This window comes from Ischnura elegans, chromosome 12 (genome assembly GCF_921293095.1).
Source record: "Ischnura elegans chromosome 12, ioIscEleg1.1, whole genome shotgun sequence".
Taxonomy (NCBI): Eukaryota; Metazoa; Arthropoda; class Insecta; order Odonata; family Coenagrionidae; genus Ischnura; species Ischnura elegans.
Genome location: NC_060257.1, coordinates 30,109,680 through 30,136,873, shown reverse-complemented (window position 1 = coordinate 30,136,873; position 27,194 = coordinate 30,109,680). Strand labels below are relative to the sequence as shown.

The window sequence follows — 27,194 nt, the reverse complement described above, 5'->3', positions numbered from 1 at the left end:
GAAGTAAAATTTCACCAAGTTCACCAAGAATCACTGCCGATAAGAGAATAAACAACCACCTAATGTCCAAAACTCATTACTTAAATTTATTTCAGTACATTATTTAAAGTTTACTTTCCCAATAGTATGCTACACTAAAAATAATTACATTTTGGGCTTTGAATACAGAATAGTCAGAATAATAATGATTTAAAAATAAGTTCTTGAAAACTATGACAGTGTTTATTTTTACCAGATTTACCTCTTCAGGTAGAAGGGATTTATCCCTAGCAGAAAAATGAGTGATTTATTCTTTGGAAGCTATAATGAGATCATTATTTAAGATGGTAAATTTAAACACTGAATATTTTGGCTAATATCATTGTTTATTTAAAATTTTTCATTTCTGCAGTCATTAAAACTTATTCTTGTTATTTTTCCACTTGCTTCAGAAATAGCTCATTTTGAATATAATTGAAAATAACATTTGATTAAAGGCCACGACTTTCACTAAATATGTAATAAATATCAAAACTCTTTTTTTCCAAATGATACCTTAAAATGAATATTATCACAGAATACTAAAATATAATCTTTTTTTCCCATTTCTTCCCAAGATAATGAGAAATTTCGAATGATTAGTCACAATGTAAAAATTATGGTTCCACCCAACATAGAAGGCCCTTTCCTTGCAACATAAAATCATGCAGAATGATAAGCAGACACAAACGAGCAAACGCCTGATGCCTCTCAAGCAAAATAAAATGCTCAAAAGTTTCAAAGATTGTAATGATAAAGCTCAGCATCCTAAGACGACTGCAAAATCAAAACAACGATGCAGAAAAAATCTCATCCAGCACTTATTTTGCTCTGTTAAGGACAAAACTCCTAGTAGGAGCATACTCACCACCAACATAGGAGGAGACGTAACCTCTCTTGTCCAATGATCCCCCACCTCCCGGCCTGAATTTATCCTCGGAATCGAAATCCTGTCCAGTAGAAGAATGACGAGGACCACTGACAGGGGGAGCAGTTTGATGCTCTGATGGTGAGGCTGCCGTAGAGGATGAAGCGGAGGCAGGAGTCGCAGCCGTCTGAGCTTGTGTCTTCTCGAGGGCCTTCAGCTCCATCTGGTCGTGGTGTATCCACAAGTCAGGAGGCTTGACACTACCTTTCCCACCAGGACCACTTCCTGACCCACTACTCCCAGCACCGATTCCAGCTCCAATTTTCCCCTTAATGGTACCCTTCATATAACTGCAGAGAAAGACAAAAATAGAATTTTGTAAGTGCCCATGAAATATGATGCATTAGAAGGAGTAAAATGAATTTAAACCAGTAGTGTTGTTGAGCTGTGTCCTCGATGTTTTTAACTAGATACTTCACAATATGAAATAATAATCACTTTTTTTATTCACCGATCTAAATTGATTACAAACTAAAAAATATCATTTAATACCAACCATTATATATAAAAAGAACCACCGAAACAATAAATATAGGATAGGAACACGATATTCATAAAATAAATTGAAGTGGAAGAGGCACCCTTCACGTAATTGCAGGGAAAGACAAAAATAAAATTTAACACGTTGCGTACCGGCATATTTAAATTCCTAGGAACGCCGATTCTGGGTAGAGGTGTAATTAGGGCGTAATGCCTTTGGTTTAAACATGGTTAAAAAGCTAATGTTTAGAATATAACTTTACCCAATCAAACGTTATGATGCATCAATTCATTATGAATAACGAACAACAACTGAAAACGTACTAACTAATACGTATTATACGCTTAGAAATTGTTTAGGTTGACGCACCTAAATGACGAGAATTTTCGTCATCCGTCCGGAACGTTTGGGAAAAAAATGACGAGAATTCTCGCCATCCGTACGCAATGTGTTAAGGTGTGTGGTATTTGGAGGAGGTGACCAACAGCTAACATTATTTGGGCCAAGGGGAAAGGGTACGAAAGGAGAGAAACCTGGCATTGCCATTAGCCTGATCTTGATGTAAGGCACCAAGGGGGCAAAGGCTTAACATCTTATCCGACAGATAAACTGTAGCTCTTACTTATCTCACTTATATACCAGCAAATGTTATTATTTTTGACAAAATGCCAATATCGTTTTGACTAATAAGTGATTTGTAATGATGTAAAAGTGATATCAGGCTGATATCAGTGTGCTGCTGGGGATTTTAAAAAGCTGGCATTCTTTTTTCTTGTAAGCTGGGAACTTACTAGATAAAACAAAATAAATGCCAGAAGGTTTTCGACACTCAAAGATGTTTTTTTTACAAAATTATGTTCACAGATTAATTCACAAAAAATATTCCTTATACCAAACGTGGTCCATCCAAAGTTTCACGCAAAATAAAAACGAAAAAATTTTCAAATTCAGTAATTTCTAACTTAGCTTAAGATATGATTTACTTACCCCTTCTTACTTCTGTCAGGGCCGTGAGAATTACGATGTCGAAAACAAATTACAGTGATCAATACCACCAGGAAAATCACAAGCAATGATGTTGCACCAATGGCTAAGTAGAGCATCATTGTGCTAGACATTCCACCCCCTCTGCCATCTGTCAAAATAATTGCAAAAAAATAATGAAAAATTATAGACTGAACAATAATGTGCTTATAAGAGGAACTAAAACTTAACCACGAGACATTTTCAACACTTTAACTGCCTGTGTTACAATAAGTGAGCCAGGGAAATTCACTCAAGATTGGCAGAATCATTAGTACATACATATATGGCAACACTAAAATTTTAGGGTACACACAAATTGTTTCACTGAGCTATTTAATATTTTGCACCAGCCCATTAAAGTAAAGTGATACAATAATGGATAATTAATATTCTGGTAAAACTTTAAACATTTATAGAAAAATTTCAGCAGGTCAATGAAGTAATAATGCCATTAATTCTTTTAGCTTTTGAAGTAATATCCATGCCATTTTGCCAGGCACTCAAAAGAATACATAAGCAAAAGAAAAATATAGAACAAATGAAATTATAGAGAAAATTGGGGTACAACTATTTTCCCTACAGATGATTGATTTGCCAGCGGGTGAGTTTTGATTCCAAATGAAAGAGATGGTGACCATAGAAAAAATTAAAGTTTACAAACAATAGAAAAGAAAAAAAACTTTTCATCCCACAAATGGAAAAGGTCAAATTGATCACATAGACAAATTATGAGTCACAAATCTCTTTCACCGTACTGATTATCTTTCAAAGAGTTTGTTTAACTCGCTAATCAAGTAACTTCACAAGGTGAATTTGTGTACACGAGAAGGAGCATTTAGAAGTTTTGAGAAGTGGCAAAGGTATTTGTATTATGCTATGGTACTTACTCTTGAACTGTGAGAAGGTGACCGACAGGTGAGGTCATTTGTACCAATAGGGAAGGGAAGGGGGGGAAGGAAGAACAGAAGCCCAGCATTGTCATTAGCCTCCCTAGAGAAAATCTCTAGAGGATTTTTTTCCTAAAGTAATGGAACTATGGGAAATGTTTGTTCCAATACCAATATTAATAATTACTATACCAATGGGCCATTTTTCATCTAGTATTTTGGAAAATGGACATTCCTAGAGGAAAATAAAAGTTTCCTATTGGAAAAAATATTTCCCATTGTCATATCACTACAGGAAAAAAATCCAATAGATATTTTCACTAGAACTGCTTTTAACATTGGATACTAAGAGACTATTGTCCATTGTCCCATTCAACGAACAAAGTACTTTGTAGTGCACTCCATGAAAACTAAAGCAGAGACCGGGCATACTGTGAAAAATCTCCACCACCACCAGGATATGAACCCAGACCCACAGGGTGGGAGGCCAATACTATAGCCACCTCACCAACCCAATCCACAAAAGGTATTTCTTAGCTAACACTCTCTCCATCATCAACAAGGTGTTACAGAAGGAATGTGCAATACTTCAAGAGGTGGTAGGGGAGATAATTTTAAGCATTTTTGACTATGTACATGGGGTCGCAACTCCTTAAGTATTGAGCTATGGCAACACAAACATTTTTTTGGATACACTTTGCAGTTACCATGAAAATGGTTTTTCTTAAGTACCCAGCCTTTTCGACATTTCATTTCATACTCTAGATTTCAAGGACATTAAATACTTAAGGTTGGATGAATACGAGTGACTATTGAATACAAGACTGCGTACTTTGTTTAATGTTCCTTATATGACAAATAATTACTCTACCTACATGCCAATTTACCATACAATGAGAAATGCTAATAAAATCTTGTGTGACATAGACTTTTTTGCTTCTACTTCAAGTATCTTCAAAAGACATGTGAGAAGTAATGACAGTTGACAGTCTTGACAGTTTGCCTTTTTTTATAATGCTATATCCATATTCTTATTTAAAATTTGTCCTATTCATTTGTTACTATACTATGATACTTTTATTTTGAAGCTCTCCATTATACCTTTGATGCATCTTTTTTTTACCTTAAGTGCATGTTATCAATGAACAAATATAAAAAGGGTTTTCTATCAACCCATTAAATAAATATTAATTATTTCAGGCAATTATAATCACACATTTTTGTCCAACCTCAAGTATTTAAAGTCCTCACAAATCCAGAGTATTAAATGAAATGTCAAAAAGGCAGCAGGATACTCATGAAGAACCGTTGTCAAGGTAACTGCAAAGTGAATCCAAAAAAATGTTTGTGTTGTCATAGCTCAGTAACTAAGGAGTTTTGACCCAATGTTTATTGACAATAAATACTAGCATGCCGGTTACACTACTATACTAAACACTTAGCATACCGGCCCAAAACCAACAGGTCATCATTCCCCGAATGCTGGCGGTTTTTGCTATTATTAAAAATTCTATGCCATCTATCGGCTTCAAATGGAAGTAATTATACCAAGGGATGAACAGGCACACACAGATTACGTCTAGTGATGGAATAACTCATTTAACTACAGTTGAAAACAATATCCTTTCAATTGACGTGGAAAGCAGTTAACGAGTTGTCTCATCATTCTGTTAATTGACGTGACTAGCACACAAAGTGTTAAATTGTCTCCCCAACCACCTCCTAAAGTATTACAGATTTCTAATGAAACCCCCTATATTGATTTAAGTTTTAAAAAAACATAATTTTTTAAATCGAAATACTTTAAAATTATGAGCACTTTAAGGCATAATAATTTATTCCTTACCCTTGGCTGTTGTCCCACTTTCTTGGAGAGGCACTCCATTTCCTAAGGAACAAGGTAGGAAAAAAAGTGTCAGGCATCACATTCAACAACCAAGCATTGCATACAATGGCAATAAAGTTAAAACAATATTTAACTAAGCAAATGAAGCTGCGGCTGGGGAATAAAATCAACCATTCTTTAGATACTGTGAAAGAAACACAATAAACATAAATAAATTAAAATTATCCAAATAAACTTATTACTATAATTCAATGCTACTACTTTGAAGTAGAAGAAATTCTATCATATTGAAAAAACTGAAAATCACGACAAGACACAGCTATTGAGGTAAAATTAATCTTGAATAACTTATGTTCCATTTTTATTAGCAGTCAATCTAAGCATGGCAACCAGCTTTAACAAAACACAAGGGATAAGTTCAGTAAATATTTTACAGCAATTTATATATATGGTGAAGCAAATACTTTTAGCTTTTTTTATATACTTATACTTTTTATTTTTTTTCCCCTCCACATAGTTACTTCTTTGACAAAATTTACCATTAGCCCAGTAATAGTCAGTAAAAGTTATCATAGAATGGCTAGGAAGATAATATCATTTTAAAATTGTCATGGCTTACTTTTAAAAGGGCAAAAACATGGTGTACTGATCATTGTTGTCACCCTTGAGAATCTTCCCTTTGATTTTTGGACAAATTTTTAAATCTTTTGGAAGTAATAGTTGCTAAGAAACTAATAGGTAAGACAAGTATTACTGGGGCAGAATTCTGTGCATACTACCGACGATTGTCGATGTCAGTATCAGGTCCTTCTTAGAATTCTTGTTACTGGTGAATCAGGGGACACGTTCTACCGACGATTGTTGGTAATCTCACTGACAGTTGTCGGTATTCCCGTTGGTAGCTACCAACGATTTCCAATGGCATTAAGGGCCTACCAACACTTTTCAAGCAAGATGTCGGAATTTTGATTACGCTTTTCAGCCCAAGCTGACGATTTAAATCATAATCTCGGACCCTAGAGACTTGGAAGTGCTCTATTTGTATGTTCTTCATAGAGTAAGTGATTGAGTAAACACTTGAAACAAAAAGTTTATCTAGTGGGAGCAGTATTAACTTTGCCAATATTGCACTAATATTACATTATGCATTCCAATAGTTTTAGGTAGGTATTGTAAATTATCTATGTTCCATCATTTTACAAATGTAACATATTGCTTTGCTTTTAAATTAATTAGTACAGGAGGCAATAGGTATCCATGGTTGACTCATGAAGTTTGGTTCCAGGATCAAATTATATTTTAAACAAAAGCAAACAGGTTGCTATAATTACATATTCCAATAACAGTGTTTACATTTGGCAATTTGTTCACTGTCTAATTAACTTCAATAACCTTTGTGGGCAACAGAGAATAGGCTATATTATGAAAATAACCCTCAAACCTTTGCGAGCATTCATTTATGGGCACAGACAGCACTGCTGCAATCGAAAATGCATCTTGCTAGCACATTCCAAAAGAAGGCAAATGGCATCACATAGATCCTTACACTCATTGACACCGGTACCAGTGCTCATGACTTTCGTTTCAAGCAATGCTGAATTTACTTCACCATACCAACCAAACACCTTATTGGACTTAAATATAGGTTTCTAAATTATAAGACCATTGAGAAGGTATAAACCATGTATTCCAACAGAAGAAAGGGGCAATTAAATAGAAGATTGCTCGAAACAAGGATAGATTTAATGAATTATTCATCATATAACTACATACATTACATTTCAACCCGGGAAAATCTTCATACCTTCAGCGGTATATCAAAAATTTACACTGATTCAGTAAATTTACTCCGAGTCATATCATCGCTAAGTTGTTTGAAATAACATGCAAATGGTATCAAAATGCAAACACTAACACCTCCATAATCGCTAATCAAGAAATTGACATTAGAAAGTGTAAATTATGTCAAACAAGTTCACAGTTACAACACTCGCGATGATTCCTTCCGTACCACCCGCGTATTATCGGTGTTTTTCTCAATGAATGTATTTTTTATGGCCCAAAATGTGATTTCAAGCAACAAAAAGGTTTTCTAATTAAATAATTAACCTCGTGGAAGATGTGGACTTGTGATGAACAATGAGGCAAACGATGTAAACAAGCCGTGGATGAAGATGAACGTACATAGTTACCATATACTAATAAAAATAATTCCGTCACCACTAATCACTAGCGTAAAATAATTATATGGTTAGGTGTAAAAGTAAGTAGCAGACAAAGTCCTCTTCAAGACTTATACTTGGAAATTCTGATAAATTAATCACCAAAAGTGCTGATATTTTCCACTCAACGGCTGTTGAATCCTTGAATATAAATGCTTATCTACTTAAGCTAGAAAAAATCTGATAGAACAACAGCTAAATCTCTGAACACAAGCTAAATCGCAGCATGGGAGTAAGAAATTCAGTCCACAGTGTAATTAAACATCATAAATATCTCACAAAACCGTGATCAACTCTTTTTAACTTCTTCACAGGCTGCCTAGTATCCCATTGAGTTTTTGGAGTCGCACTTGTTTATTGCAAAGGAACGGGAGATATGATTGATCAAGGTGCCTAGCCTATCGGGCGGGTGCCACTTTCATATCGACAAAAGCATGACGTCACGATGGCGTTCCACAAATTGCTTTTCTATTGGAGCAAGCGACATTTGTCGGTAGCTACCAACACCCACAATTGTTTACTGAATTCCACCCCTGATGATCTTAAAATAAATATGCTGTCCAGCTCACCAGCTAATAAAACTGATTCATATCCTTCAACCTTTTAACTTACATCTACATAATAAGGAACTCACATGCATAACTTTACATTCTTGCACCTCATTTCATGTTTATCTCTCTAATTTTAATTATGGTAAAGTGTTCTAGGACCTTTTTGACCATAATCCAATTTTAATTATTTTTTCCATGAATTTCAACGCTCCTATTGAGGTTTAGGGATTAAATTAAACTCCAGTAAAAGTAATCATGAAGCAAAGACTGAATGCACAGAAAATAAATAGCGCTATCATCAATTGTTACACAATCAGCAAAACATTATCATAATGACCAAAGGATCACTTGTGCTGATACTAAATCTAGAGACATCTGGAGAAAAATAAATTCATCTAGAAGTAAACCCATCAGAAAGCAGTCTCTGTCTCAAATCCAGATTAATGAAACATTACATTAGGAAATGCTATGTCAGCCTTTTACACTCTTCCTTCTATATTTGTTAATAAGCTCCATAACAAGCTCCCAACAGAGCTTAAAACTCATGAAAATATGGTTTCATTTAAGGGTATTCTAATTAGCTAGTTGAAATTGAAAATGTTTCACTCAATTGCTTAGCAATTTAACGATCCCTGACGTGTGGTATTTTAAGTTGATGAGCTACCCCTACAAGCAATCACCATATCAGTCACAGAAAAACAAAACACAAACGATATACCCTATCATGGCGGACGAGCGAAAGCACCAAGGCGGCAAACTATCATAAACAATGAAAATACAAAATATAAATACACAACATGGTATATGCCGGCCTCGGTGGTGGCAGGGTAAAGACCTCGCCTGCCCAACTAAAGGTCACAGGTTCGAGTCCCGTATGGATAAGTTACCCTTTTCCCAGGCACGGATGTTTCTTCACGTTTAATTGTTAAATGTTATCATTAGTGATGGGTCGATTCCAAAATTTTATCGATTCCGATCCCGATTCTGACATTTCGATTCCGATTCTACCGATACCGATTCCATCGATTCTGATGCCATAGGCTCCAAGAAAAATATCACTTAATTCCAGGCAACAAGAAAATCACTTTAAAATATATTACCCTGTGAGAGAGTCAGTTGACAAAAGCATCTTTCAAATAATTACTATGTAATTAAAATATAATAGCTAAATTTCAAAACAGAACATACCTGGGTACAGAAATTTTCATAGCTGTAATAAAGATTACATACTACGTATATGAATCATGTAATATTTGGCCCTTTCAAATTCTCAAGCAGAAAAACCAATTATTCTACAAGCTCAACCAGCAGGTTTTGACATCTCCATGTTATAGTATTACTGCCTGCAGAAAATTGCCTTTTGCTACACCCCTAGTAGCACAAAAAGGATTATATCTGTATATTTTTAAGATTTCGAAATACATCGGTATACATATTTGCAAATCTGTATATCATACATATTTTATACATGTCTGATGATCCATGGTTACACCAAAAGGATATTAATTGTATATTTTAAAGATTCTGGTATACATCATATACAGATACACATATCTGTATTATATATATATTTATCATATATTTTAAAATCTCTGCTTCTCTTTCAAACATCGCTTCATAGCAACCGAAACTTTGTTTACATTCGTAGTTACGGCATTGTGTGCCTTGTATATGTGCCGTAAAATAGTGTTTTTCAAGCAAATTTACATTGAAGTGCGTTATGGAAGAAATAATACGTGTTTCGAAGATAAGATTGGCGAAAAGGGATCGAAAGAATACTGTTTCATGCCATTGTGTATCCATCAAAATGAATTCAACGCCGGATAAAGCTTTTGTAAACGAACCAATTACACCGGATTCGCGGAAAAAGTGGCTCTTATAGCGGCACGAAGAGATTTAAAGAAGATGCCTTTGTCAGCATTAACCCTTCTCACTGCTGTGCTGGCCATTTCAATGTAAGTAAATGGAACATTATTTTCACGGCCTGTGTATCTACCCTATCTGTGGACAATCAATGAACCACTACTTTCAATCCAATAATTATTTAAGATTATTCATCTCTGCATAGGTACAATTTAGATTGATCTTTGCTTTTGCTGGCATAGTAGAAGTACAATCCTTTCAGACAGATTTAGTTGAAAATATTATTTTTCTCGCGAATTCACATTGTTAATAGTTCTTTGTGGCAAGTATAGTCTCTCTCTATTATCTCGTAGGTATATGGAGGGTTTTACTTGAAAATGAATAACTATTGAGAATATGTCGAATAATTTTACTAATTGATAACCATTTTAAAACGAAGCCATCGATTTCATTCTCTGCGATCGTAATCATCTAGGTATTGATTTGTGTTTTTAGTATATTTTTCACTAATGCCTTACAGTTGGAAGAGGACGCAGAATACTACATGTACTGGAAAATGATGGGATGCCATTTGAGGATAAGGAAAAAGAATAATGCCAACATCGGAACATATCAGTTTCTCCTGGTTGCCCTGTAATTGTGATGAGAAAAATTCTTCAACTCCTCCAGAACCATGATGAACCCAAGGAGGTGCGAATAGACCATGCTATCCCCGGAGAGGATAATGTGAAGGCTGATGATGATAATTCGAATCAATTGATGCATGAGGACTACATTCTTCCTAGCACAAGTGAGGCTCCCACTTCTACAGAAAAGTACTGACTCGAATGAAGTACATACATATATGTATATATATATAGAAGCAATATGTGCTAAGTAACAAGTGGCTGTGCTAGAACAATTGCAACTTCTCCAGTCAAAGTTGAAAATTAGTCTCTTGCTTTGCCCACCCTTGCCAAAAATTTTGAAAGTGACGTTCGTGATTGTACCTCCAATAAAAACTTGAATTTGTCATTTGAAAGTGTCTGTAGTGATTCCTCAGACCATTCAAAGGATGAGGAAAGAAAATAAAGGAAATCTGTGTCAAACGCATAATATTTTACATAGAAATCCTCAATTCTACTTAGGGATTCCAGTTTATATTATTATTTCCTTATTATCTGACCGTATTGATGCATCTACTAGTGATCTTATGAGATGCTTAAAAAAAATAAAATGATTCCGGAAAGGTTCTAGCCCATGAATTTGGCAGTCATTATTCCTCTATTAGCCACATTTTAAAGTCTGTTTTGCCTCTCATACAAAAGTATTATGAGGGACCTGCTTCAGAGATTGGACACTACTAGAGAAATGCACTACCAGTCAGCACAGCGGCGGATACATATGGGGGCGCAGAGGGCACCCCCCCCCCCCTTTGCGGTGCTGCCCGCATTGCCAAACATTGCAAAACCATAATTGTAACTCTTTTATATCATTAGAAGCATTGTCTTGTAAATGCGTATAATTTTGCACCCCCCCTTGAGTTTTTGCTGTATCCGCTACTGAGTCAGCAAACTTGTATTGGATATTTAACCATAGGTCTCGCTGATGCAGTGTACCAATCCTTGAAGAATCGAAATACATACAAATGCGTTATTACACCATTCAAATGTATGTACCACTTACTATGTATTTGATGTGAAACCTAGATGTGAGGGTTAGCATTACCTTTTCCTTACACAACTCAGATGGTAGACTATCCTTCTTCAAAGCACTATGGAGGGTGGCCCTACCATTTGCCTACACTCACTGTTTGATAAAGCTTCCAAAGCATTTTTAAACCTGATCCCTGAAATTTGGAACTGCTTTAACTTCAAGCTATGGACATTAGTAGTCATACATTTTACTATTTGCATATCAAATATCAAGATGACACTGGGTACACAGCACAACCAACATGTCACGATTTTCTAGCTCATTAGTAGAGGTTTGTGGAAGACTCAGCATGATATTATTTCATACAGAACTTCTCTAATGATACCAACAAATGGCTGAAGCTGTGAATATTCTTGGTAAGTAACTGAGCAAACAATTATGCTTTTGCAGAAAGAGATGTGTGAAAAATCGATGCATAGTGGTGAGTATTTTAAATTGATTGTAGGAATTGTTCCAGTAAAGTTTTCATGGAAGTTGTTTTTTCCACAGAAATACTGTTCTCAGTTTCGTAATTTAGGATATAGTGTTGTATTTGTTTTAAAACTTGACCTTAAGTTATTGGAAAAGTTTTCTTAAGTTACTTAACCTTATGTCAAAAGTTCTTAACTCAGTTTTTCTTAAGTTTGGTAACTGTTTCAATTTACTTTCAATCAATTGTTAACAGTTTTTCTTTTAAGGTTTGTTCAGTTCGAGTTATGCCAGTATTATTTAGTGTTGTGTTAAACCCAGAAATAAATCTCAATTTATAACTATCCACAAAGAGAAACAGAGATTTTGTTACATGTGATAAATATGTATATAATATGGATATCTGTATCTGTATATGATGGATACCAGAATCTTTAAAATATACAAATAATATCCTTATGTTGTAACCATGGATCATCAGACATATATAAAATCTGTATAATATACAGATCACAACAATGTACACATATTTAATCTGTATAAAATCCATATTATTGCAGCAGATATAATACGTATTATATCTAGATATTATATGCATGGTAGAGGACATTTGCATGGATTTTATACAGATATAATATGTATACAGGGTATACAACGATACGTATTAAATCTAGATATAATCCTTTTTGTGCTACTACCCAACTAGCACAGATTTTGCCTTATCCCTAAATACGAGGATATTATACATATATGCCGTGACGAAACCTATCTGAAAGCAGAGATAAAGTATGAATAATCCACGCCGTTTTTTGGGATAAATCGGAGATGCACTTCCGCATTTTTGGAGATATGCCTATCCTTACGCCGTATAATTGCCGCTAGGTGGCAGCTGTTTCGCGTACGATCGCTGCGCTGCCACGCGAGATTCATGAGAACTACGTGAAAATAATGTAATAACCGTAATAACATAAATTGGCTTTCGACGAGGAAAGATTCAATGCATTACTTTTCATCATTGTATTTTATTATATTATGGTATCCCTTATAGCATCAAATATGCCAGAGACATCTCACGAGGCATATATGACCACTCTGTCTATGAGGTCTGTATGCCTATGAGATTATATCTCGTGAGATTCCTCTGAGATATTTGATGCTACATGGGATACTGCAATACAATACTGTATAATAATATACACGATGAAATATAATGCACTGAATCATTCACCATCGAAAGCCAATACCGCATTAGTCTCCACAATGAGGTTTTTTTTCACTATGTTACAAATTCACGCAAGTTTAGGAACATACCAAAAAATCCGTTAGAAGAAGGTGGAAAATAAACAAAATTATTGCTCTAAAAACGATATATTTAATGAATGATTCATCTTGAAACGATATACAATACACTAGAACACGGAGCAGTCCTTATACCTTCATCGGTAAACCATAAATCTTACTGTTCAATTCCTTACATCACATTATAGAGGAGACTGGTGAATTACCTTACGTATGGTTTCTAAAAGCACAAATTCGAAATCCATTACCGTTATACCCAAGAATTTGGCAATTACGATCACTAATACCTCGCATTTGTTAACAAATCACAGCACTGTCGATGATTCCTTCATTAATATCCACGACAATCCAGGATGTTTTGATGTGTCGCCACAACTGTACGTACCGTCGTAGCCTACATCGGCCTACATCGAACTAAGGCACACAAAAACGATGCTTAGGTCGCATTATCACTTTAACTATTATTGTATACACAAAATAATCAACGATTTTTACTCACAAACACCACTATACACAACACCAAAAATGTAAACACGAAGCCACTATGCCACTGTAATGGCTTTAACGGTAATGGAGGACTTCAGCGCTGCTATGCGGCCAATTTTGGCAATATGGTACCATGACATCCCCTCCCCAAACGCTTGAAATCGTGGAAAAAAGGGATATTACACATGGAGGATAAGCTTATCCCCACAATATCTGATTTCTCCAAGGATAAGTTCAAATCTGTGCTGGCTGGGTAGGGACATGTGTGTTATTGGGCAAGTACTTTCCCACCAAAATTGCAAGATTTTGGAGACTTTGGAATTTTTATTAAAAATTATATCAACGATTTTTTTGGATTTTGAATCTTCATGGAATTCAAGTGGTCGAAGCGAACAACTATAGAACTAAACTTTAGTTTTGTAGAGCCAAAAAAAATGCTATACTTCTCACGTCATTTAATCAACCTTAAAATCTCTTGCTTTTTTTTGTTCAAGAAAGAAACTAAACGCTACAAATGAATATCATATCGGACGGTCGCAGTAATAAAAAAGGCTAAAAGAGCCTTGTGGTGTGAAAACTCCCCCTACCGCGCGACTCACCTCGGCGAAGGTGAAAAGGAAAAAAGGGTATCGGTTGTTGCCTTTCACGGAAATAGTTCTTTTTTCTCTCTCTTAAGCATGCTGACTTAATCTCTTCACTTTACTTCAATACCCGAGGCATATTTCTTATGCGTGGGATGGTTCCAAAAATATCCAATCCATAGTATTTTCACTCGAGTAATGCGCTAAATGGTCAAGTCGATCTATACATAATCCTTTTTAACATCCTCAGTTTAGTGTTTTAAGTCAATGAAGACGATTATCTATGCTTTAAATGACGATTTTCAAGACTAATGTTTTAAAAAACTTGAAAAATCGGCCTCGGTTACCGAGCCTTAAAGTTCCGCAGCGTGTAGCTCAGCCTTGACGCGCGATTGAAAAATCGCTCTTATTTCCTTCGTCGCAAACTTTTTTTTCAAGATTTCTTATAAGTACTCTTTAAAAATCTCTACTTTATATTGTGGTTCAAATTTTCCAAGTTATATTTTTCGTAAACGAAAGATAATGTCTATTTTATGTCAAATTTCACGTGAAAAACGGGTCGGCCATTTTGCGTTGTAAAACCCAACAGATGATAGCCAAAATCTTCAAAAGTCATTGAAAGTATAGGCAAAGCACCAGATCAAAGGAATATTGCGTTTCATATTCCATAAAACTCACACCAACGCAAAACCCCTTGGATAAATTCAAAGATTTTTTGAGGAAAAACGATATCTCGCGTGGCATTGAAAAATTAGTCATGCTTGGGCCTCTGTATCTCACTAAAGGTTCGTATTTATGTGATATGGCATATAAAGCAATATTTGTTAATGATTTATGAGTATTTACGCTGAGTTTCAAGTCTCTATCCCCAAAAAAGGTCATTTTGGAATTTATTCCAGCTGTTTCCGATTTCGGACTAGTGTTCGCCTGGTAGGAAGACGATCGGCCGCTGCGGCTGGCGTTAAGGTATTCGGCGCCCACGTCGACAACTATAAGTGTATTCGGCAAGCTGAAACTACCAGGCCAAGGCATTAGAATGACTTATCGGCTTTAAAAACTGCATTATTACATGAGTTTCATGATAGCGCTTACTGTCGGCAGATTGCTGGACCTACTAGCCTCGAAAGCACTGTAACCTTAACTACTCAACTCGACATTCGTAATGCGACTCGAAACGCTCGAGTCGAGTACCAACTACTCGATCGACTTGAATTTTCGAGTACTCGCACATCCCAAGAATATATGTGTTTTGTTATTACGATTACGTGGCGCGAAAATTCAAATGACTGTTGGAAACACGGTCGTTTATTTTGTTGTTTGAAGTACTACTGGAATCGGAATCGATTTTTCGCCTTGGCAAGTACTCGTTTTCGATTCCGGTTCTTGGCCGAGAATCGAGGAATCGAACCAACCCATCACTAGTTATCATAAACCCTGATGTAAAGAACGAATAGTGCTGCTTTTGGTGGTGTGGAAATAAATAAATAAATAAATATGTCTTGTGTCCAATGCATACATTTTAGAATTGTATTATATAGTTTTATTCTTATATTTTTCTATTAACAAGTCTTACATCAACCGTAACATGTAACAACTTGATTGTTAAACAAACAAAACAATTGTTTCTATGACAGCCCCTTTCTGCAAGACTTTCTTTTAGAGTTTACATATAATACAGAAAAATAAAGAAGGTATTATAAAAGGATTAAGTATTTTGCCACACAGATCCATTATAAATGTCAAACAAACAATATATTCATCAAAAAAGCCTACACAGATAAGTATAATAGCCATTTAAAATTGTTTAAGGAGGGAAATTTATAGCCAAGATACATCAATTAAGTGAAAAGGGAACATCAAATAAAATATTAGCTTGCTTATGCAAAGCAAACTAAGACCTGAGAGAACAAGCAGTTTTTATGAAATCAACAATTCGCCACAAACTGCCTATAACATTAGCAAGAACTTAACAGAGCTCCTACACCAACATGCAATCACATAAAGAACTTTAAGGAAAGAAAAAGAATCTTAAGAAGTCATTTGGAGAAAAAGACAATTCATTTTTCTGACCTGCAGCTGTTGTGAAGGACACGATAGAAGAATAAGGTCCATAACCCTTTAGATTCCGTGCTTGAATCTTGAAGTAGTATGTGGTCGCTGGTGTGAGACCCCTAACTACAGTTGTCATTCTGTCTCCAACAACACCCTCAACTACCCAATCACGATCTTTCTGCGAACTATCAGTGGTGTAGAACACAACATAGCCTGAAACAAAAATATGCATAAAAAAAATAAATAGGCACTTGCAGATCCACAATAAACATCTGTGAAATCTTTTAAAATAGGGTAGTTTCCTTTATTAAAGAAAACTAAAGGCATTGATTGCTATTCGTTACCCACGATTAGTGTATTCATAATACACAAATTATTAGGTTTTAGACAAATCCCTGTTTAGACGAATGGCAATGGTCAATTTTATCCTCATTTGAAAAAGGCCAGATTGGGGCCCATGCGATGCCACTCCACATGACATTACAGGGACCTAGATGCTATACGAGTAGTCAGGAGTTTTACATCAATGCATGCATGTGCCACAGAGCTCAGGGAAACATCTCTTATTAATCGCTTATTAAAACTGCCTATGGTTGGAAAGTTTCCTTTGGATGATAGGGTATTAATTATCCTTATTTAAGCCAAGCTCTTCCTGCTAGCAGCGTGCATTGTAGCGGCACTCCTAGCCTCGCACCAAAGTGGCCTCACACGGCATCAGCCGGAACCAGAATGACGTCACGCGGGCTTTAACCCAGCATTCACACTTAGCTGTCGCACGCTTGAAAATTTTCACTTTTCATTTAATCACGAAAAATAGATATCGCCATTTAAAAATCTAAAAGCGTGAAATACATACTCTTGGAGTAATAATCTTTCGATTTAGGCAATTAAAAAAAATAGGAAACCACTCTATTGTAATTGATAGATGACGATGATGGCAAAGACAACGGCAGCAGGAGAAAAATCAAGGGCTGGACTGTTCAAAATGTGGTGTTATAGAAGAGCTATGAAAAAAAATGGATTTCCTGAAAGAGTTGTGAGCAAATGTTTATAAGAGTTGGAGGAAAAAAAGCTGAATGAAAACCTTATTTGTTTATCTATGAAGCCCTTCCTCAGCTGGATAAAGCAGTGCTGACAAACCTAAGGTCCCACATAAGGAAGAGTATTGAAGGAAGCATTCATCCTTTTGTTTTGAATCTTTAGCAGAAGGAAAAGTGACTAATATTTAGAAAGTTCAATTTATTTTTTCTTGCAGCAGAGTACAGGCGGTCATCGACTTTCGTACAATTCACACCAACGTAAGTTCAAAATTGACACCTTACTTGACTTCCGTACGCTAAATTCGGACTTTCGGACGTTGGTCTGTAATTTTTTTAAATTCCAGCGATGTTTACTGCGCATCCCAACATTCAATTGTTTCAAATGGCAGTATATGCGAACAATATGAACGTATACAATGAAGGGAGGAATTGTTGGTAGTTGACTTTAGGTGATTTATTTGAGAGAGAGACTGCCTGCTATAGGCTCCTTCAACAAGAGAAGAATAAACCCTTCATTGGAGAGATTTTTCAAAAAAGTTGACTAGACAAAATCAAATAGCTTTCAATAAAGCTAGTAAGATCTTCTTTGCAATTGTGTTTTTTTTCATTCGAGTGCTGTTTAATTTGTGTACACCTTCAGCAACGATATTGCATGAAATATCACCCAAATTCCGTTTGTCTTTTGTCTTCTTTGAATTACATGCGAAATATACACGATCACGAATGTCACCTGCCAAATGTCGAATTTTGGTGTAAAAATTAAAAGGTATCCAGAGTGCAGGATCAACAATTACATTTTGTTATGCTTCTTGATATGTCTTTTTATTTATAGTGGACGTAAGAAGTGGAATGTCAACTTAAACCCCAAGAGGAAGTTTCACTTGATAGCCAACAGAGTTCTTGTTTTTTTAACTTTTATTTATATTTTCTGAGTATTTTCAAAAGAAATTAGATGATTTGAGGAATTTTATCAACGTATAATTAAAATTTAATGATTTGAAATAAAATCTGTGGAAAAAAAAGGCTTTAGTACGTATATTCCGCTCTTTTGGAACGTAACCCTAATTAGTATGGAAGTCAATGGTTCGACTTTCGTACATTCGACTTCCGTACAAGTTTTTGGGAACACATTGTGTGCGAAAGTCGGGGACTGCCTGTAATTATAAGCATTGCAAGGCATTTAAGTGAAAGTTTGGGTTATCCGTGTTTTCCAATTATTTGTGCCGTCTCTCCCCATCATTAGCCATTAGGATAATTGGTCGTGTACTGTACTTTCATTATGATAGTGGACAGGAAGATGAAGAGATTTTTAAAATCTATTTGATTGTGTCTTTCTGTAAAAATTGTAATTGTAATGCATTCACTGATTGATTAGCGATAGACTGATTGATTTTATCTTATTGTTAATGAGGCAGTTTTTGCCAGACGTAAGCTGTAGTTAATAGTACAATGTTGTTATTGATGTATTCTACCAATTAAGGTAGGTTTGCATGCAGTATTTAATAAGTACATATTCTGGCAATTTCCTCTCCCTTCATGGACTTCCCTCTTCAATTCATAACAAGGTCTACTCCCTTTCATTCTATCTAAAAATCCTATTCTCTTCCTTCCTCTCCCTTGTTTACCCAACATTCTACACTCTAATACTGTTTTCAATAGCTCCTTGCTGTTCAGTACTCAATCTATCCCTACCTTCTATCTCCTCGGCCAACGTTTCCAGTACAGTGGAACCTCGATTTATCGTTCCCGCATTCATCGTTCGCCGCTCCTGGTCCCAAATTAAGTTCCATAAAGACAATGTAATTTTTTCCCGCATCTATCGTTCCCCAAAGTATCGTTGTCCCGCATTGATCGTTTGAAGATCACGGCCCCGTCGTATAATTTTCCCGCATTCATCGTTTGATAAAAATGAGACGAAGTGTTTACAACGTGTTATTTATGGCTAATAACGACAGACACATAGTTTGAATCTTCCCCAGGAGATTGAAATGCGATAGAGAGAAGCTGAGTGCCATGGGATAGTTACTTTAGCGCATTTCCCAAGATCCGGTATCCCCTTCCATTCAGCACTCGCCTCCCCCCGGTTGAAGCTTTCCTCTTCTCCGAAATAAAAAAGGTCCCAGCTCGAGCAGGGATCGTATTATGACGACCTTAGCTTCGAAAGAAGAAGAGCATGTGAAGCAGCAAAGCACTGGTGTCAATCCTGTGGGGGAGGCAACTCCCTCAATATATGATACGCAGGATATGTCCTCCAGGGAATTTATAGAAGTTATTTATGAATAACCATATTCAGAGGGGGACTATATTCGGAGAAGTACGGTACTTCTTAGGGCACTATTTCATCCTTTTTTTCTACTGATGGGGTAAAAAAATGCTTAAAAATTATAATTTCCATGATATTTTTTATTAACATAACCCCCTTCCACTGAGAAGGCACTTAGGGCACTATTTTATTGCTTTTTTCCTCCAAATGGGGTAAAAAATGCTTAAAAATCATAATTTCCATGATTTTTTTTAAATTGACAGAACTCCCTTCCATTGAGAAGGAACATGCCCCCCAGGCCTCCCGGAAGCCCGTCCCCCACAAAGTTTAACTGCAATCAATGCAAATACTAATCATCACCAGAAAACAATCCAAAGAATGGTTTGATGCAGTTCTCCACTCGGCTCCCCTATAAGCTAGCCTTTTCATATTTAAGCTTTTTTTTTATTTCCTAACTAGCTTGTCCTACTTAAATAATTTTAGGCATTCCTTGAACAGGAAAGAACCGTATTCTTGTTCATTAGTCATCATTGCATATACAGTGAGTCCTCGTTTAACGTCACTTACCGTTCCTGAAAAATGTGACGATAAACGAAATGACGTTAATCGAAGCATAATATCCCATAAGAAACAATGTAAAAAGTGAATATCGGCTCCTAGACCTCACAATTTCTACGCGAAAAAAAATGTTAGCGTATCATATCTGGAGCAATTTTTACGATAGGAATGCCAAACTATGGCATAAATACGTGTTCCTGCCTTCATCGACGACAATAGCAGCAGTGACGTAAATCCTTCTCCATTTTTGTATCTTCCAGCATTTGCTTTTCGGCTTCGCTATGGTGGTCGCCTGGGCGAGCGTCGCCTGGGCATCATCATCGCTGAAACATCGTCGCAGTTACGGGAACCAAAATTATTGTGAACACAGCAAAAAAAGTGACGACAAAAACTCCCGAGTTCTACATGGAAAAATGCCTCGAAATCACTTTTTAGGTTCCTGAAAACCATTATGTCAAGTAAAACCTTGCGCACCTACGCAAGAATTCATTTTGCAGAAATTTTTGCTAAAACCGTAATCGCAATTAAGAATAAACACACCGTTTTACACTTCGTTTAGACTGACTGTATTACTGTATTCCCGCCCACATAACGAACAACCTGCAACGCCCGCCGCTTCGCCTTTTTTTCGCGCGAAATTTAAAAGACTTGACGTTATCGCGAAGCGTAGGTGCGATAAACGAGTGACGGTCTCAAAATTTTCGTGACGTTATCGCGAAATGACCTTAAACGGGGTGACGTAGAACGAGGACTCACTGTATCCTGATATGAAAGTAAAGTCTCTGTTTAATTTTATCTCCAATAATGAACAATACTCCTAGTTACTTTCCTTTTTTTCATGATTTTGTATTCCCCAAGAGTTAGAATATAATAGGGAGATAACCTTTGCACTGCCTGTTTCATTTTTTGGGATAATTAAATAGGATATTCAGCCCCATTTTCTTTTTCTTTTCAAACCCCATGACAAAATTAAGAGAGACCACAGAAAAATCCAAAACCAGATATTTACAACACACTCACCAGTAATCTGGCCATTCGGCTGTTTTGGAGGCTGCCAGTTCAAATTGACAACACTTGGTTGCCCTTCAACAGGAACAACGGTCAAGTCACGGGGATGTGAAGATGGTGCTGCCTCTTGAGTTGTATTCAATACCACCATACTCCAAGGACTTTCTCTCCGTCCCTATGAAAAATTTCGAAGCAATAAGATTTCATTGAAATTTGAAATAACACTATTGAAATAAGCATTGCTATGGGAAGTCTGGGGGGTAGAGGGGCAGCCGTCAACAGACAGAGGCCATTTGTACAAGAGGTCCACAACCTTTGAAGTCAAAGAGATGGATTGATATGCAAATCAATAAGATTTGTGAATCATCAGGCATTGATTATAGCCAGTTAGGGAAAGGGTCCTGCGGATTCACAAAGTAAACAAGTAAAGAGGGTGAGGCATATGGAATGAAGATAAATCACATAAAAGATTGTTAATTCATTTTATAGTGGACAAAAATAGAAATTGCCTGATAAAATGAATCAACCCGGAAAATATGTATCCATTTTATCACTATGGAAGCCTCCGTACCACTTAATTAATAATTATTATCAACTGAAAGGCATTGAATACACATTAGAAATACTCCAACGGGACTTAAATGTAATTAGAAATACAGGGTCTTGTGTATACAAACTAGTCTACAGGGTCTAGCACAAACATACTACAGCTAATGCTTGACTTAAGGAAGATAAAAAAATAAAAGCATGCATCTGGATAACATTAAAAAAGCAAAAAGCTATCTTCGACTATATGAAGATCCAACTTCTGGAAATACCATCCTGATGGATAGCTAGGCATTAGTTATGAGAGGATAACATATTTTCCATAATATATAATCAACCATATCATATTCTAAATATAAAAAGGAGGAATGAGGGCCCACATACAACCAATATTCTGCCCCAGGGCCTACACCAACTCTAAAAGTATGTGATAACCAGGGGGGCTAGGTCGGACACCGCCTGACATGTGATAATTTTTGTCCCACCTGGACAACTTGAACTGCACACATTTTACAATTGTATTCATTAACCCCACCAGTACTGTATACTTGTTGCCTGACCTGACAACCAGTCTGCCCCCCTGGACAATAATGCTGGCTATAGCCCTGTCTCAGAGAGGACCTGTAAATTCCACCCAAAGTTTAAACAAGTAAGAGGAAGATAATGGGACTTACCTTGACAAGTTTCACAGTAAATTCATACTGTGTATTTGGCTTGAGTTCGTCCAGCATACAGTTGAGATCAGAGGCATTGAAGAATTTATACCGAGGATTGGGTGAGTGATGAGATGAAGTGTATCGGACAACATAGTGACGATTGTCAGTAACCTATGAGATGAAAGAAAATGATAAATTGACGGGCGATAAGCAGAGGATAACTTCCTAACTTACTGAATTTAAAAATTCTTACATAATCTAAAAATGATAAATAAGCTTTGCAAATTTCCACAGTAGAAACTTGAATGTGTTCAATTTTAATGATTGACATCATCATAAATAGAGGTGCATTATCATCACATTTGCAGCTTGAGCTGAGTTTTAACTATGATTCTATATTTTGTGTCTGTAAAAAAATCACGCTCATCTGTCAAACTGAATTCCATAATGAATACTAAATTTTCATTAATACCACAATTAGAACAAACTAGTTATATGAATTAAATTTAACAAAGCTTTCTCATGTTCTCAAAATAACATGACAAGTTACTTGTGGAGCATATAGTTGTAGCCCTACTGCAGATGTAGGCATGCATTTCAAATTAAAGATGAACTGATTAATTACAGCATAATAGCCATGAATAGACTAAGCTTTATAACACCAATAATGGCCTTTGCTCACAAAAAATTGTATTAGGAAATAAAATATCTGATATCAAATTCAAGTGCTGGCCTCAGTGGAGGCGGGGTTAAGTCCTCACCTGCAAACCAAAGGTCCTGGGTAATTAGCAGTACTGGAATGCACTTTCCTTGACTTTTTTTTACAAATGAAATACCGTATTTCTCCGGATATAATAGTCCCCCTCCATAATTTTGAGGCTTCAGTTTTGGGAAAAAAAAAAGTTTGAAAATAGACCCCCCCTTTTTTTTTTACCGTGGGCATATTTCGAAACAAAGGGGCACTACATATTCAGATAAATATGATATCACTATGTGTTTTTTATCAAAAGTTATTATTTAAATTTTATTACAAAATTTTTTGTTTTGGTTACGAATGTTAAATATAAAAAATGTCGAGGCACCAAAATTGATAAAAGTGTTGTTTGACATGTTTGTTGTTTGAATGTATTTTCTTAACCAGTCCTTGAATGGTGTTCTGGCACCATGACACCACTGCCCGCAGGTTCAAGTCCCATCTTGGTTGGTGTAGTCGACCCAGGTCATGGTTGTGTGCGTTAGTCATTGTCACATGTTATTTTCCCCAAACATAAAATGCCTTAAATGAGCTGTTTTTGTGGCAATGAAGACCAAATTTTATAAAAACAATAAAAAGTTTTGAGAAATCGACTCCACATCAGTTTTGAGAATGTGGCAGAGTCAATTTTTTTTCTGCAACTCACCTCGATTTGTACTTCAAGTGGCTTGCTCATCCCCAATAATTTTTAAACTTGACAAAGTTAAACGAGAATGAATGGTCTCATTTTGGTCCATACCTGACTTTTGGGTAAAGATGAGTCAGTCCAATAGAGGACCACTGTTGAGGCAGAGAGAATGATGGCACGCAAGCCCACAGGTGGCACAAGTGGTTGACTCTGCGGTTCCGGAGCAGCGGGTTCTCGTGTTCTCACAGTTTCATAAACAGGACGTCCATCACCCATCTCATTGTATGCTCGTAAACTGATAACATACTCTGAGTTGGCCTCTGAAATATTTGGTCATAGCCATCAGTAATCCATCAAAAATATTGTACCGTAGCGAAGGTATTCATGGCATTTTCAAGGAATTTTCCACTTTTTCCGGCTCTCAATTGGGCTAAATTGACTTTGAATGGCATAAGCTACAATAGCTGTCCTGCTACTGACTTGAGGTAGAAGGTGAAGATTAGGTATGTCAGTTCATCTTTAGTACACCAATTATTAACATCAGTGATTGACAAACAGCTAACAACTACAGCATATAAGCCTGCCAACATGGCATCTCTTCACCCTCAACCTGAAGACAATAGCAACATAGCTATCAAAAATATTTTCATCCAAACTCAACACATAAAAATGGAGAACTTCCAAAGGCAGCACATAACAAAAATGACAAATACTAATACCGTTGTTTCCAAACTTTATATCACCAAATTTCAACCAAACAATTACTTACCTAAAGATTCGATGGTGTAAGTTCTCTGCTTTCCATCCAGTAACTGTGTATATACATCAGGAATGCCTTTTCCCCATCCAATGGTGTAACCTCTAACCATTATGCTAGGATTTCGAGGGGGGTTCCAAGCCACTAAGATCGAATTGGCCATAGGCCGTGCTGTAGAATCGAGAGAAAAACACAAATTCAGAATTCATATTGTAATCATACTACACTGGAAACACAGTAGAGTGATACTGCTTTGGAAACAGAAATCACTCACTATATAGCAAACTGTCCATTCCAAAATTATTACCAAAGCTAGTAAAATAATCGCAATAAAATTGCTCCAAACACATTCCTAAGGGCTGTTTTTGCTGAGAGGCAAAAATTGCCATTAAAATAGCAATTAAAAATAATATTTAGAAAATCATATTTAATAATAATTATAACAGAATAATTGGAAGAATTTATTTACCTTTCAGGGAGCTTGGGGGATCAGGCACCTGTATCTCCTCACGATCATTTTCATAAGTTTCAGCAGACAGCCATTCCGAGGAGGGTCCCGTCCCATTAACAGTCAACGCCCACATACGAATCTGTAAGAGGAGGTTGCATATATTATTCCATATATCTTCAGATATAAGAGAAAAGAATTCCACAATCATTTGAACTGACTGCGATTCGAAACCAGATCTCCTCAATTTGTGCTAAGAGTTCTACCCCTTGAACTACCAAGGCATATTCTTCCTTTGTGGAGTTTTGTAGGTTTTAGAGTACAAGGTGCTATATGCTGCCAGACATACAATGACATAAAACATCATACTTGCTCATATGTCAGCACAGCTCCGAGACTGAAGCTAGAACTTAGAATGTAGGGAGATTCACCATGGACATAAGTCAAGGAATAATGGTGAACTAGCCAGCAGCATACCCTTATTGCACCCACAAGTGCATTTGAAGTGTCAATATTTCAAGGGGGGAAAATTCAGATGTAAGCACTGAGTGATGAAAGCTTAGAATAAAACTGATGGTATGAGGTCCCACCAGGTGGCAATACTTATTTATAAAGTGAAAATACCATAACCACGGGACACGTGGTAAAGACAATGTCCATCTGAATAATCAGCCTTTTAATGTAAGCAGAAAAGGTCCTCACCACTCAGCCTCTAAGGTTTATAATAAAGTTCCAAATCCAATAAAATGTGCAGTGAGTGATAATACTTTTAAAAATAAGCTAAAAGAACTGCTACTTAAGAAATGCTATTATAGCATTGATGAGTATCTTAATGACAAAAATTATAATTATGTATGTATTTAACTGCTTATCATTTATTTGTAATTTCTATGTAACTTTTGTATAAACTTTTCTTCCTTTTTTGACTAAATCCTATGTTATACTTGTATAGCCAACAGGAAATTAAATATTATTATTATTATTATTAGAGCCTCAACAAATTTATGAAACAGGCAAGATACTTTCTACCACAGAGTATTAAAACCAGTGCTATGCACTTGAATAAACATACTGATGAACAGAGTTGTTTTCACATTAATATAAATCAGAAAGAAACTAGAACAGTGCCTGGTTCTCTCAGCTTTTATAAATGCATTAGTCAATTTACATCAAGCAATTCTCCTCGTACCTCAACTATGGTAACAGTTTAGGATTTTACCAAGCTATGGTGACACACACACAATTTTTTAAATAGAGAAACAATTGGTAGGCTTGGTGTGTTAAGAACTAGTGCTCAATTTGAAAAAACAAACTTGTTCACTCACTTGATACTCTGATGACTTTTCCAAGCCAGTGAGTACATGCAAACGCTGATCTCCAGCAGTTGTTACAGTTTCACCTCGTCTCTTCCCTTTACGTCTGTATCGGATCTTGTACCCAGTTATAACCCCATTCTGCCCTTCGAGCGATGGAGATTCCCAACGAACAATTATGCTCTACACAGGAAAAGAAAAGCAAAACATGAAAACTGACTTTGAAGAGTATGCATAAAACCTTACACACATTAGGCATACTCCATACGCTCACTCTTATAAAACTCAACAATGAATGATATACATTTATAAAACAAATCATTTACAATGTCTCAAATAAATTAGTACCGTAGATGACGCCGTCTCGACAGTGACATTCTGTGGTGCTTCTGAAGGCAAGTCTGACAATGTTCGAGCTTTCGCCTCTTCTGATGCTGCTCCAGGACCTTCAGGACTCACTGCTGCCACCCAAATAATATACACCCAATATTTCTTCAAATTTCTAAGTTCATACTTGTGCTCAGAGGTTAATACGCGATGTTCTTCTCGGGAACCCTCCTGAAAAGAACATTAAAAATAATGATTGACTTCAAAAATTTACTCCAAGACCTATTTAAAAAATAAAGAACTGGCAGCAACAGAGGATATTCATTGATTTTTCTAAGTAACCTGTGTGGTAACTATGTAGTAAAAATTTTAAATGGAAAGTGATTTAAATCAAAATTATGGGATAGTTTCAGCACTCAATGAGCCATTTTAAAGCAATTAAGATGAAGGAAATAATATTTATGTACATTTGGGGCATCAACCATGAAAAAACTGCACACCAAGTATCATATTGTCCATCTCCAAAGTACTCAAAAATACTCGACAACATTCA

The 27,194-nt window shown here is 36.1% G+C and overlaps 1 protein-coding gene and 1 long non-coding RNA gene across 5 annotated transcripts in view; one reads left to right on the top strand and one right to left on the bottom strand.

Moving 5' to 3' along the window:
- The window catches only part of LOC124169663 (neogenin), a 354,395-nt gene that overhangs the window by 27,245 nt on the left and 299,956 nt on the right, over nt 1–27,194 (bottom strand). For all 4 annotated transcript variants that reach the window (XM_046548314.1, XM_046548318.1, XM_046548315.1 and 1 more), the window contains exons 12-22: nt 26,663–26,872; nt 26,327–26,497; nt 25,023–25,143; nt 24,566–24,724; nt 23,908–24,116; nt 22,433–22,585; nt 21,225–21,387; nt 16,362–16,556; nt 5,187–5,228; nt 2,415–2,562; nt 887–1,236 (exon numbers count right to left, since the gene is read on the bottom strand). In XM_046548314.1, coding sequence (XP_046404270.1) covers nt 887–1,236; nt 2,415–2,562; nt 5,187–5,228; nt 16,362–16,556; nt 21,225–21,387; nt 22,433–22,585; nt 23,908–24,116; nt 24,566–24,724; nt 25,023–25,143; nt 26,327–26,497; nt 26,663–26,872 — 1,921 coding nt within the window. The remainder of the gene's footprint in view (nt 1–886; nt 1,237–2,414; nt 2,563–5,186; nt 5,229–16,361; nt 16,557–21,224; nt 21,388–22,432; nt 22,586–23,907; nt 24,117–24,565; nt 24,725–25,022; nt 25,144–26,326; nt 26,498–26,662; nt 26,873–27,194) is intronic.
- Nucleotides 9,508–10,944, top strand: LOC124169664. Its single transcript, XR_006867187.1, has 2 exons — nt 9,508–9,914; nt 10,343–10,944. It is a non-coding gene; the product is annotated as an uncharacterized LOC124169664 (long non-coding RNA).